The sequence below is a fragment of the Culex quinquefasciatus genome, chromosome 3 (assembly GCF_015732765.1).
Source record: "Culex quinquefasciatus strain JHB chromosome 3, VPISU_Cqui_1.0_pri_paternal, whole genome shotgun sequence".
In the NCBI taxonomy this organism is placed as follows: Eukaryota; Metazoa; Arthropoda; class Insecta; order Diptera; family Culicidae; genus Culex; species Culex quinquefasciatus.
In genome coordinates, this window is record NC_051863.1 from 5209337 (window position 1) to 5224047 (window position 14711).

At 44.1% G+C, this 14711-nt stretch overlaps 1 protein-coding gene across 5 annotated transcripts in view; it reads left to right on the forward strand.

The window, feature by feature from the left end:
• The window catches only part of LOC6047825 (homeobox protein cut), a 209880-nt gene that overhangs the window by 168341 nt on the left and 26828 nt on the right, over window positions 1-14711 (forward strand). The window contains exons 1-2 of one of the 5 annotated variants that reach the window (XM_038264916.1): window positions 2904-3437; window positions 10802-10888. The exons of the other annotated variants lie outside the window; for them this stretch is intronic. Of the exons in view, the coding sequence (XP_038120844.1) occupies window positions 3432-3437; window positions 10802-10888 (93 nt within the window). The 5' untranslated portion in view covers window positions 2904-3431. Of the gene's footprint in view, window positions 1-2903; window positions 3438-10801; window positions 10889-14711 lie in introns of those variants that run through there. 5 annotated transcript variants of the gene reach the window in all.

A 14711-nucleotide genomic window follows, 5' to 3' on the forward strand; every position in this document is an offset into this window, starting at 1 on the left:
GCCAGCGCAATTGTTTTCCACGTGGTGACTTCCGGAAAAGTCCCCCGGAACAGTTGGCTGAAGCTGAAGCTGCTGCGGAGCTGTGGATTTGCATATCAATTATAAAATAAATTATAGAAATCTATACCCGCGCGTGGAAAAACTTTTCCCGGGGCCAGATTATTTTTCGTTTGACTGACTTCAATCGTTTGAGAGTTGGGATTGCTTTTTTGGAATGAATCAAAATTTTGCGATTTTTTTATTTTTGGTTTTGACAGATTGACAGTTTTGACAGCTTAAAACTAGTTTGTACTTACCGGTTGAGATGCTCTGCAACGCTGGAACCACTTCAAATTAACGGCTAAGTTATTCAGGTACCTCGATGTTGAAGTCCGTAATAGAGAAGTTGCTGAATCATTCGGGAGGCCATAATCGTTGCAGCTAATTGTCGCGACATCGGACACTTAGTGCGCGCGGTCATTTTCAGCCAGATTTAATTGAATTTTAACGATCCACTTATTAAATTACTCGCCCAAGATCTGTCAACTCACGCGCAGCGTGAGGAAGGATCCTTGAGCGGCCTCAAGTGCCCGATTGGCAAAACGTTCCACACATTGTTTTTGTCCATCAGGCAAAAACATCGTCTTGTCTCCAACGATAATACCTCATCTAGCGGGGTATAGAGTAATAATTTTAATTGCCCTCCAGCAACAGCAGCTCGGTACAGTACAAAAAGGTAATAATACTCACGGCAAGTGCCCATGTTTACATTTCCAAGAAGCTCGACGTTTTGTGATTTCGAAGATTGTGGTGTGTCGACTTTGTCGACTCGACGGGCTCTGCCTCGGCAGAGCAGCACTGACTGTTTGACGTTTTGATTTATTCAGACGACATCGTCTCTTCATCAAAAAACCAACCAAACAAAAAAAACTTTAGTAAGTAAGCAGCAGTTTCATTTCAGTGTGAGTGGCTTAATTCTCGTGAAATCGAGCTCAAATCATGACGACGATTGTTGTGTAACGTACCATAAAAGATCTTACCCCGAAAATAAAACTACGTCGAAAAAAAGTGACATACAGATCTTATGCAGAGACAAACACTGACGAAAAAAAAGAGTCGCTTCTTCAACACCACTGTGATTGCGTTTAATTAGTCGCCGCCATCTTGGACCTCATCTAGCTGCCGCAGGCAGCCGCGTGCAATGACATTGATTAAGAAAAATTTATTGCAACTTTAGTAGGTATAACCCATCCCCGAGGTTTATGGTCGCGCCGCGACACGTAGTAGGTTTCGCTGTGTAATCTTTCCGGATTTTACGATCGCCTTTCGTTAGAGATAAAGTGCCCTCTCTCTCGCGGGCACAAAACTCTGAATAATTGTTTTTCAAATGATAAATTTTATTGTCCCTCCTCATCAACGGTGACATATTCGCCACTTTTGTCCATCTCGCGCGTTGATTTTGTTTTAAAAGGTACACCTCGTGTGTGTTTTAATCAACTGACGCCGGCGAGGAGATCTTTATTAATTTACAACTTCTTGGGCTACGTATTTTGTACGGGGTTCGCGTGTCCACGAGGTATAAAGTATCCGAGCGCGCGCGAGGTGGTTTAAAATATTTTAATGGCGCACTCGGGCCTGCCTCGATTGGGACAAACAGTGATTATTTCTCGAATCGACCGTGATTTATGGCGGTTCATTAGACGCGTCGAACTATCACTGACAAACAAAAATGAGCGGGATCGCCCTAATTTGACATCTTAATCTGACAACTTTCCGTTGAATGATTTGGAAGAAATGTGCAAGTCTTTGATTGAAAAAAATGCACAGCACCCCTTTCAAGATGACTATTTTAATCTAGTTTGACAGAATGACTATTTGACAGATTGACAGCTTACCAGTTGACTCAGTACTTACCAGTTGAAACGCTGGAACCACTTCAAAGTTGCGAGCATCGAATTTCGGTACCTCGATGTTGAAGTCCGTGTTCGGGAAGCTATTTGCAAGTCTTTCATAGAAAAAAAATGCACAGCACCTCTCTCAAGATGAGTCTAGTTTGACAGATTGACAGTTTGACAGATTGACAGGTTGACAGCTTAAACTACTCAGTACTTACTAACTGACTAAGTACTTACCAGTAGAAACACTCCTGAACGCTGGAACCACTTCAAACCATCAAGCATCGAATTTCGATACCTCGATGCTGAAGTCCGTGTTCGGGAAACCTTTGCTAACGAGATCGCTTGTTAAATTTGACTACACCTTCCCCCGCGGTAACGATCAACTTTCCCTGGAAGGCTTTGCGGCACTTCTTCGAAGTTTCTCGAACCAATGACGGCGATCTAGCGTTAACGATCGCAATTTCCCGGAACAATCCCGAACTCCATTTTATTCTAGCCGCCAGCACTGTGCTTTTTTTATTGCTTTCTCTTAATTTTTGATTCGTCTCGATCCTGGTCCGGTTTACGATCCATCAGGGGCCGCACACTCACAAACACGCACACACGGCGATAAACTTCCGAGAAGAAAAAAAAAGGGACGAACTCGCCTTCATCCCCTCCACCGCACTCGCTCTCTTCCCGTTCCATAGTCGTTTTATTGAAGGGGCCCCCGATCTAATGGTGCCAATAGATCTAAACGCAATCCGGGAGAGTGAGTGCCGCCTCAATCACTCACCTCACCCACCAATACCACCGCAGTCGCCCTCCGAGTAGGCCGTGCAATCGCGTCCACCGAGTTCGATCTCTCTCACACTCTAATTCAAACATCTCCTGGGATTGACGAGGCGAGGGGTGCGCGGTAGTGTGCGTGCGCGTCCGCGCGCACCTTCTCTCTTCCCTTCTCGACCCCCCGCATAATTCTAACTCGCTCGCACCGTTTGAGAGAACGCAGCAACACAGCACAACAGTCAGTCAGTGTGTAAACACACACAGAGCCCCGACAAGTGAGAGAGAAGGCAGAAGGCAGAAGCAGAAGTCAGGAGGGTTCTGACGCATCGAAGATAAACAGCGCTCCTCAGTAACGATAGTGGTTGCGCCTACTGCGATCACACGACGCGCTCGTCTCTTGTTCGGCGGATTCGAGAAGTGGAAACGAAAAAAAAGAGCTGTGCCGGCTAACTAGATGGTTGCACGAAGGCGCGCGCGTGGTGGTGAAGAAGAAAACAAGTGCAATTCGTACGTTTGACGATGGTGGGCATCGCGACGACAACAACAGTGTAGAAGGAGCGGTGAAGAAACAGTGGAGTGCAGAACACAAGCAGAGTGGTGGAGGAAGAGAAGTGTTTTGATAAGTGATTCGTCTGCGAAGAAGACGACGAAGGGTTCGCGCTCGCGAACGATTCTTGGCGAGAGATCGCGCGTACGATCGTGTCGGGTGTGTGCGGGACAGCGCCATCTACACGACGCGGCCAGAAACGCAAGCTGCGGTGGAGAGCCCGGGATCGAGAATTTGTCATGGAGGTACGAGCGATACTGCTGCGCGCCGATTCCTGGAACCGCCCGAGCATGCACTGTGCACTGTTTAAGAAAATAATTTATGTTACTTTAAAATTGCACATAAATCAATTACCCTCTTCGCAACGCAACGAAACGAGTGCAGTAGCAGCGAACCTCCAAGTTACGCTGAATTATGCTGCACTTGATGCGAATTTGTTTGGGCTCCCCCCTCTTCACCACGTTTGATACGATTTTTTATATCCAGCAAAAGAAAAACTGTATCAAGACCGTGGAGTACGCCGTCAAGACTGGAAAATGAATTATTGTATGCATTTTCCAGTTTTTCCCCCCTTCGCTCCGCGTCGCACCCTACATTGGGGACCCCCGTCATTACGCATTTTCCGCAGAGCGTGCTTCTGTCACTTGCAGAGCCGGGGGTTTGTGATTTTCTTTGGAGTCGCTCGAACCCCTTTTCGGTTTCTTAAATGAGGCGATTTTTTGCTGCTGCTGCCGAGCTTCAGTAGATCGGTTTTTGTCATTATTATTGGATTTATATGTGCACTTCTCCGGGCGACGTCGACTTCGTCGACGACGATGACGATTCCCGCGTTCCGTACTGAATTCGGTTCGGTGCAATAATTTATGACATCCGGTTGGAGTTTTTTTTTCTCCTCCAGTGTCTGTCTGTTGTGTGTGCCCTACTGCAGTCTTTGAATTCAATTTTTCATTTGAATGCCACTTTTTATTATCTTTGGAGAAAAGGGTTTTGACGTGTGTATCATTAGTGGAAGGGAACGGAAAAATTTGAATACATCTGCGATGATTGGGATGCGAGGGGGACTTTTTTTGTTCGTGGTCCTTTTGATGGGAAATGGGTGATCGATGGAAATCGTTGCGAGATGACTCAGTGTGATTGTGGGACAAAGAAGACAGTGTGCGTGTGTGGCGTGATCAGTGAAGATAAAGGACAGCTGCTTCATTTTTTTTTCGAAAATGGACCAGAGCGTTATGAATTAGTGACAGTGACAGAAGTGACAGTTTAGCCTAAGATGTACTTACCAAGTGATCAGGAACCTGCAACTCACAACAAGTACTTACCGTTTGAACTGGAACCACATCAAGTTATGCAAAAAACTAACTTTGGTATATCGATATTGAAGTCCGTGTTAGGGAACCGTGATCTATAGCTACCACATTAGAGTGTTAAAAACTAGTGACAGTTGACAAAATTGACAGCTTAGTCTAAATAGTACTCACCAAGTGAACAGGAACGCTGCAACGCACCACGAGTACTTACCGTTTGAACTGGAACCACATCAAGTTAGCAAAAAAAAATGAACTTTGGTATATCAATGTTGAAGTCCGTGTTAGGGAACTGGCCTAGTGTTTTCCCTGAGTTATTTTTGGTATATCGATGTTGAAGTCCGTGTTCGGGAACAGTGATCTTAGTGCTCAAACTACATATATTTTAGTGACACCAAGTGATACCAAGTCATCATGAACCTGCAACTCACAACTAGTACTTACCGTTGATCTGGAACCACATCAAGTTTGTAAAAAAATGAACTTTGGTATATCAACGCTGAAGTCCGTGTTCGGGAAACCGTGCTCAAAGTGATTTCAAAACTGTGCAGTTTATTACCAATACGTGAGATAGATTGCTACGTTCAGTTCAAAAGTGCATCCAACCCCGTCAGTGAATTGCGACATAATTTTCCGCAAACTGTTGGTGTTTGCTGAGGCCCGGGATTCGAATTTACATAAATGCATTTTCCCACCATGGCCTGACTGTGCTGCCGCTGAACCAATTCAGTTTGAATGATAATCTCCATACGTACTACACGTATACGACGACTCTGTGTGTGAGCCGTTACTGTATATCATCGTTCTCATCATCTGCATCAGAGCTTCATCAGTGGCACAGCCCTCCCTCTTCAGTGGGAAGTCAGTGTCGTCGTCGGTTCAGAGCGAACGACCCGAGGGATGAGCCAGCTCCGGCTTCGCCACTCATAATTTATATGTGTAATAATATATAACAAGTTATCGAAATAAGGAAACGATCAATTTAGTATTCAATTCCATATTCTCCAGCGCGCTCGGCACACTCACACCGAGTGACGCTGGGTTGAACTATTTTCACGGCAGCCACACACTACTGTGCGAGTGCAGAAAAGGGACGTTTGTGCATATATTTCATAAATTGGTTTAGTAATTCATTTCAATTCAAACTCACAGCACTGTGTGCTGTGCCCCGAAAAGACCCCCTCTCGCTTGGTCGGTATTGAGATTCAAATTGTAAAGGCTCCCACAGAATTTCCAGCCCGGGCAGCAGCTTCACCGGCAATTGGAGTATTATTTATCATTCAATTAATATTCAATTTTATTGTGTTATCTTTGAATTTCTAACAACAAAAAGCTCCAAGACGACGACGTCGTCGTCTTCCAGCTAGTGCGTTCGATTTTCGGCTGTGCTGAACATGGTGAATATGGTCCACCACTTATCTCGGCTCCCGAATTCGAGCAAGGGAAGCAGCCTCTCTCGCTGGTGTGTGCGATACATGAAGCGGAAGTATTTCCTGGCTTTCAATAAGTTTGGTGGCAAGCGTCATGGGGGGGAGGGGGTTAGTGAGAAATTACACACATTCCCAATCTTATCTGGAGACGACGACTTCAGTGTGTGTGCGGAAAGGAGGTCTCGACTCACTTAATAATTCTATTAATAAATTATAACAGATACATCACATACTCTTGAATTAATTTATTGAATTCGATTGAATGGCTGATGAAAAGGGGGGAGGGGGCGCCCTAATCTCAAGTGTCTGCTCTAGAACCGACGATGATGTTGATGAGGTGTTGAAGATGAAATGGAACGATGAAATTTTATGAATGTTTAATGAATTGGGGCTGGGTTCGATTCCGACTCCCAAGACTGATTGAAAGTTTGTTGCAGGTTAAGCCAAGCATTACACTGCCTATTATGGAAATGGAGTTGGCTTTGCATTGATTGGCAACTTTCAACACAGTCTTGAACGGAGTTGAATGTTAGACGACTACATTTCAAATCACGCTTGGCGTGATTTGAAATGTTGAGTCGATTTGACAAAATTGACAGTTGACAGATTTTTTTGTACTTACCCATTCAAATGTGAACACTTCAAATATTATCACTTGTACTTACCTTTTTCAAAATTAAGCTCCAACACGGATTTGGTATATCACCTCTGAAGTCCGCAATTGAGAAGACTTCATTTTTTAACAAGTCAAAAAAACTCTTGCACTTACCTTTTTCAAAATTCATAATCAATGCGGATTTGGTATATCACCTATGAAGTCCGTAATTGAGAAGACATCAACTTAATTCAAGTCTTGGACGGAGTTGACTTTTCGATTTCAATATTTCAAACACCGCTTTGTCGAACATAGCGCTATTGGAAATGTTGAAGTCGTTTTGACAATATTGACAGTTGACAGAATTGACAGATGGTACTTACCATAACAATGTTATCACTTGCACTTACCTTCTTAAAAAATTGGCTACAACACAATTACAAACTAATCACTTGTACTTACCTCTTCAAAAAATTCCTTCTCCACAAATTCGGTATATCACCTCTGACGTCCGTAATTGAGAAGACATCAACTTAATTCAAGTCTTGGACGGAGTTGACTTTTCGATTTCAATATTTGAAACAGCGCTTTGTCGAACATAGCGCTATTGGAAATGTCGTTTTGACAATATTGACAGTTGACAGAATTGACAGATGGTACTTACCATAACAATGTTATCACTTGCACTTACTTTTTTAAAAAATTGGCTACAACATAATTACAAACTAATCACTTGTACTTACCTCTTCAAAAAATTCCTTCTCCACAAATTCGGTATATCACCTCTGACGTCCGTAATCGGGAAGGCGAAACCCAAAAATTCTTTCGCAACCCACAAACCGTCAGTTAATATTCATATTTATGCTCGAGTAGTCCTCGAAAACCCATTGTGTCGGTGAACAGTGTCACCTGGAAAAGCCTGCCAATCCACCGGAATTAACCGCAGCACACAAAAAAGCGGCTAAAAATTTATTAAAATCAAATTCACTCTCACACTTGCATCGGCATGGCATTCTTCGCTTTTTTCCCGACGACGACGACGACGACGTGTAAAAGGTAGAACTTTTCCCGACCCGTAATTGCATTAATTACCTCACATTGTGTGTCGGTTAAGCTGCTTGCGACGAAAAAAGCTGGTTGGAGGGACAGGGATAATTTTATTCGATTCTCCCCGAAAACTTGCCTCGAAGATATTTTTGCACCTTACCCGTTTCCTGTGTGTGCGAAAACAGCTCGGAATTTGCATCTTTTTCTGTCGTTCGAAATCGTAGAAGGTGGAGGAGGGAGAGGTCGACGTCATCTCTCGGAGCGGAAGGATATTAATTTTGTATTCATAAAATTTGGCACCCAACCTCAAGTATTGACTGCGAGAAAAATGGCACAGACAACTATCATCCTTCAACGGAACGCCTCAAACCTTTGAGGGAGCAGCAGTAGAAATAGCAAACCCCAAGCGAACACTGGATATTTTTAATCAAAATTCCGAGAAATTTGTATTCCAAAAATCAACTTTGATTATGACGTCCCAAAACATAACCTCCACTTTTCATTTCCCTTTTTTTGGGCGTGTGTGTGTGTGTGTCTGTCAGTGTGCTCCGCACACTATCCCATGGACACAACTAGTCACTTATCGAAGGAGGCGGCGACGGGCAGCCAAAGGAGCAGCCGAAACTCGAGAGAGTGACATTTTTCCTCGATTGCTCACCCCGTCTCTTGCATCGCTAACGGAACAAGTGTCTTGAAGGGGGGGTCCTTTCTGCATTTTTGATATTTATTTTATTATTAAATATTATAAATCAGAAAGCGAGTGGATTGCGTCAAAGTTAGCAGTTTGAGAGAGTGGGGGTAGTCGACATTGACGACGAACGGTTGAGGTTGCTCGGTCGGACCGGAAGGATGGACCAGCACCCAAAATCATCTTTCATTTTTGAAGGGTTCGTCTGACGTCCGAAAAACTATCAAACTGGTCAAGTTGGGGGAGGAGCGCTTGGAATAATGTTTTTCCAAGTGATGAATGGAACTCTTGATGGACTGCTGCCTGAAGGTTCATTAAGGAGAAATTTGGGTTTTGAAAAAAATCTGACGCTGACTGGGTTCGAACCCAGACGTCCGCGTCAAATCGGACGCGCGCCTTTACCAACTGAGCTATTCCCGCAATTTTCAAACGCTTCGCCAAACGAGTCTACCTTCGCTATTGCGAAGCCTTCTTCGATCTCACTTCAAAGTGACGCGTTCGATTTTCCAAAAAAACCAATAATTAAGTTAAAAATCAATTCCTCCTTCTCCTTCAAGCCCAGATTACCAATCGTCCGGAGTGCGACTTTTCCCGATACGGCCCGTTAAAATTTGCGTCGCCGCCCCGCCGAATTTGAATATTAATTGAAAAGCGATAGAGCCGGGGGATTCTTTCGTCGGCGACGTAATTTCTTCGCTTCGCCGCTCTAATTAAACAATTAAAGACACTTAATATCATTATTATTGTTTCGCCCGCAGGGCGAACCAAGGATCTCCTCTTCCGGGAATTGATAGGTCGTAACAGTCGGCGTTTTTTTTTTTCGGGGTTCGTTTTACCGTTAAAAGTGGGAAGGAAGTAGCGCTAGTGTTTACTTTCTTGGGGTTTTTTTCAAGCTTGCTTCTCGATTGACGACGTGACTTCCGTGCTGCCTACCTTGCGGGGCAGGGAATTTGATCGCGGGGCAGGCCGCCAAAGTGAGTGTAAATAATGAGGATTTTTTTTCTGTTTTGGGGTGGGTGACGAAGGAGCATAAAAATTAATTCGATTGAATCATGCTAGCTTGGGAGGTGGCGATGGTGAGGAACCGTTTTCCGGTAATTGGGATTACTGGTGTGACGGATGTGCCCCGGTTGGTCTAATTGAATGATCTTTTTTTTTCTTTCTTGGGCTCGTCCAGGGGAATTAATTGAATGGCTTTGATGGTGAATTAAGTAACCGATTTTTTTTTTCGAGCCTGCAAAACGGCAATCTCAATGACAAGCTTGAGCGATTTTTTAAATCGGCTAAAAAGGAAGCGAGATCAGAGGAAATTTATGTATATCTAGTCTTGGGAAGAGATTTTTTTCCTGCGGAAAAGGACGTCGATGGACGTCGAGCGTGACCGAAGCCGAAGTTTATATCCTTGGCCGAAGGAAAAACATTCTCCTCTGGTCCAGCCACCCTCCGACGAGGGCAGTCCAATTTCGCCAAGATAATGATTATTGGATTAGAGATTATTATCGAATCGCGCAGGGGGAGGGGAGCGACTCCACTCTGGGGACACTTCATTGCAGAGATTTTTCGAGCGAAAGCGACTGTATTTTAATGGTAAATTAAACGGACGAAAAGAAAGACTTGAGTCGGTCCCGATTAAGGACCGACTGCAGGCTAATTAAATTCAGCCGCACACGAATTTATGGCGGAGATTTTTTCGCTCATTTGCTTCATTTGATTTTTACGACCATTTCTCATTTGAGTAAGAGCGACCCCCTTCGAGGATCTGGAAAAGCGCCATCTGATTGGTGTGAATTGAACTAAAATTAGCCAAGACACGATAGTGGTTCGCGTCTTGACTAACCTAGCTATTGACATTTCGAAGTCAAATTTTCGAAAAGCGCTGTGACGCTTTTTGAAATGTTGACAGCGATTTGACAAAATTGACAGTTGACAGCATTGACAAAATTAATAAAAAAAAAGTTCGTACTTACCCCTTAGAAATGAAACACTTGTACTTACCCTTAACAATGAAATCCCCTGTACTCACCTTCTTCAAAAATTTGGGTCAAACAAGAATTTGGTATATCACCTTTGACGTCCGTAATCGAGTGAACACTGAACACTTTTTCAAAATTTAACTTCAATATGGATTTGGTATATCATTTCTAACGTCTGTGATTGAGATGACTTCAACATCAATATTGAAATAGCGTTGTGTTGTAATGTAATTCCGCTGGGATGGCGCTCAAATCAGCTTGGAGACCCGAAGCAGATTTCCCACCCTCGATCGGCAAAAGTTCGCCCTAATCCGTTCGTACGTGTCCGTGCCGGACACAAAGACAGTTACATTTAATTTCGGTTTAAAAATTGTTCTGACTTTTACATAAATTACACACTCGACAGAGCATCGGATAACCGGTTTCCTGGTCCCCTAATTGAGGGGTCCTTTTTGCCCAAAAAATAATTTGATTATGATTTATAGTTGGGCTAACGCCTGCATGCATGCAACCGAGTCGAGCCAAAAATCTAACAAATGTGTTTTCTCTCTCTCTCTCTTTTTTTTTTGCAGGTATGTATAGTAAACTCCATGGCAAACGTAAAAGTAAACAACAACAACAACAACAGCAGCGGGAGCGATGACGAGGACGACTGCAAGGTAGCTACCCCTTAGCCTTTTCTCCCTTCGTAATCACCCCTCGACCAAGCAGAGAGGGATAATTTTCATATCACTTAACGACGTCGGCGAACCTCGCCGAGAGACAACAAGAAAAATCGCTATTATCTATTTTCATTCACCGAACGTCTATAAATCCATTACGGAAATGCATTTCAATAATGAGTCCTCTCATCCGCTCCTGCGGAGCGCGCTCCATCTTGGCAAGAATAAAGAAAGCCACAGAGAGCATTTTCGCTAATGGAACGGCTTCAACCGGCGACACTCGGAACGGGGGTTTGCGGGGAAGGCAATTTTTCACCGATCTTGATATGACACAATGACGGATCTAAGATATTATCTCCAGGCGGTGCGCGGCGCAGCGCAGCTCGCCCCTTTCAAATCCCGGGACTCAAACCTTTTTTTTACTTTTGCATACCGACAGGCGCGTCGCGACGTGTGTTTGATGCTGCGAGCATAAATTTATGCTTTACGAAGGCACTTCACGTTTTTTTTCTGTGTTTTGTTCGCCGGAAAACAACACACATTCGCGTTGAGGAGGAAAAAAAAGGATTCGCCTTTTTCCCATACACAAAACAAAAAATCGCACAAAAAAGACAATAGAAGAAACACACGTTCGAAAGGATCGTTCGGTTGTGACGCGGAGTTTGGGGGTCTCCCTTTCTAATGATTATTACTTATATATTTTCAACTCTTTTTTTTTTTTGTAAGCTACTCGTCCTCGCGTTGGACCCATCCCATTTGCATGTTTTTTGTTTGCCGTTGTAAAAAAGATGATATATATTCGCCGTATCGTGTTTCACCCTTTCCCAGGATCGCGCGCGCGGTCCACCCATCAAATTTGGTGGGATTACGGCCAAGTCCCTTCAATTGCGCTCGCTTCGGCGATCCCGCGAGGATAAAAGGACTTGCGTGACCGCAGAACTTGAAAAAAAAATCATCGAATCTTTTTTAGGATTTGACGAAATATTTCAAGCTTGACAGTTGACAGAAGTTGACAGAAATTGACACTTTTCCAAAACACTTGTGTCCAAAACATACTACAAGACTGATTTATTTCTCTTTCACTCACGTTTGACAACCTTCTCACTTTTCACTTCACGATTCATTTTATCACAAATTACTTACCGTTCAAATTTGTACTTACCCCGCATCGCCAAACTCCGGAACAACTTCAATCGCTCCACGCTACCGATTTCACGGTATCAAATGTGACGTCCGTAATCGAAATCAAAAGTTGTGTGAACACACGTCTCTTTTCGCTAGAATTTCTCCATAACAAAAAAAAAAAATGGCGAAAAAAAACCTCGCGTCCACTCGCCAAAGAACGGGTTTCTTGCTTTATCTTTATTCAAATCATGTCGATCCCGGCGACGACCGGATTTTACGCGATGTTTGGATTATGCTCCCTTACCACTACTGTTTTGCTGTATGAAATCGAACCTTACAAGCTCTTTTTTTATTCTGGGGTGGAACGAGAAAGATATGAAATTGTAACATAAATTTGATGTTTTTCAAATCGTCGTCGACGACGACGCCGGTCAGTCTCGCGAGTTGGCCATGAGTTCGTTGTTTGTGGCGCGACGCGGGGGGTAGGACAGTTATTCGGTTTGTTTTTCGAAATAATATTTGGAGATTATTAGGTTAAAAGCGTGCGCGATTCTAACGAAGAGCAAACACATGTAGCCTTGAAAAAGGGCAATTTTTCGCGCTGAGCGCTAAAAAATCGATATTAATTACCGATTCGAGTGGTCCGCACCTTTTTTTTCGCTTCTGGGGTGTGAGGATTTTGGTTTTATTTGACGTCTCTCGCCAAATGACAAATGATGACAAATACAATGTGACAGGTTTGGGGTGAGACGCGAGGGGGTCGCCACACCTAATTTTTATGCCATTTATTACGATTATGATGATTATTGCGGGTAGCGCGCGCGCGGGAATTCGATCCAGGGGGGCACCACCACCGCCGCCATGCGAAATGTCAATTTTTCATTATTTGTCAAATGACTGCTTTCTCTTTGACGACCTTTTTTCGTTCGCTCGTTTCGCCTAGCGAAGAGTGTAACTTTTGATTAATCATTGAGTGGGCGACGACGACGACGGCGACGACTCTTTCGCGAGAGTGAACCAAATATTGACTAATTTATGATCCGGGCCGAATGTAAATATGAATCTACGGCGCGTTGTCGCCGGAGAATGATGCTTTGCGGCGTCGATTTATTTTCATTACTATTGCCGAATGGTGGTCGGTGTCGTCCTGCCGGACACGACACGACACGTCGCAGGACACAGGATTCCTTTTAGTTCGACTTTGACGGTTACGTAAGCCTGAGGTTTCTAATCCAGATCAGAGTTCTGGGGGCGCGCACGCGAACCGTCAACCGAGAGAGGACGAGAAAGACCAGTTGTATCGGTCATAATTCATGAGGAAGGGTGATGTGGTCCGGTCTCTTTGCGGGAAGTCTACTTGCGGGCGAAAAAATAATCCTTTTCTGGAGGGATTTCGCCTTCAGTCTCTTTTTTTCGCTGGACCGAAATTTGCTTGGCTTCGGAAGTCCGCACTTCCGGTGTCATATCCCTCAGAAAGTGACTCGCCAACGCCTAGATGTATGTAAATAGATATAAATTTTATAAATATACAACCCCCGGGTCGGTCGTCGACGCTGGGACGGGACGCTTCGAGAGATATTACTTGATGAGTCTTGATGGTTTTTTCGTGCCCGGGACAGATGCTGGTCGCCGAAAAATGATATATACCTCTTAGAGTATTACCATTTCGAATCAGTCGACCGTTACGTTCTGTTTCATGTACCCAGGCTCGGTCTACAATATGATGTCTGTCCCGCCACTACCGCGCTGCCAGCATCATCAAGATTATCTATCACATTATTCTCGAATTCGTGGTTACCTCAACCTCCCGACTTGTGACGGGACCGATTCCGGGCAACGACAAGCACTCATCCTTTTTTTTCCCGGCCAGGAAAAAACTCGGCGTCAAACGAGCGCGACGACAACGATGACGACCACGAGGGAAAAATATTGAAAAATATTATTTATTTGTACATTTACAACCACGGTAATGTAATTGCGTTCGAACCGGAAGAGACGCGGCGCTCGGGAAAACCGGGTTCCAGGTCGTAATTAAAAGCAGAGACAGCACTTGAAAGTTTGCCACCACTTGAATTTTAACGATTCCCTGACGTCGTCGTCATTTTCTATTCATCGACGGCAGCCAGGGAAATGACGAACGCGACTTGTCATAATTTTTCTACCCGCCCCAGGAGTGTCACACCAATCTATAGAAATTGATCCACACTCATTAACGACGCGACTCCGGATGCTCAACCCGCGGTGTCATTACCCTGATTAATTCAGATGCACAACCTCGAATTCATATTTTTTTCTACCCCTGTAAGTATGCACTTCAAGTCGATTAATCTCCACCAGGTTGCGCTGTCGATTCATAAGTCTACAATTCACCTAGAAGTATGCAACCCTCGCAACGTTTTGAACAATAAACTTTTTCACTCGTGCAACAACCAAAAAAGGGACCAAAAAAATAATCTATACCCTATTTATGAATATGTAGATTCCTCGACAGAGTGACCATTGTTGCCGGAGTGTCCTACCCCTCGCGTACCGCCCAAAAGGACGATCGCCCAAAATTGAAAAATTATGTCCTCCTTTTTTTCTGTATGACCCCCGTCCCGTCCCGGCCATTACTGCGGTCGTCATTAGCTCTCTCCGGTCAGTGTCCTACCCCCCGGCGTGCGCGCACTTTACCAAAAATATTCGCCTTTTTTTT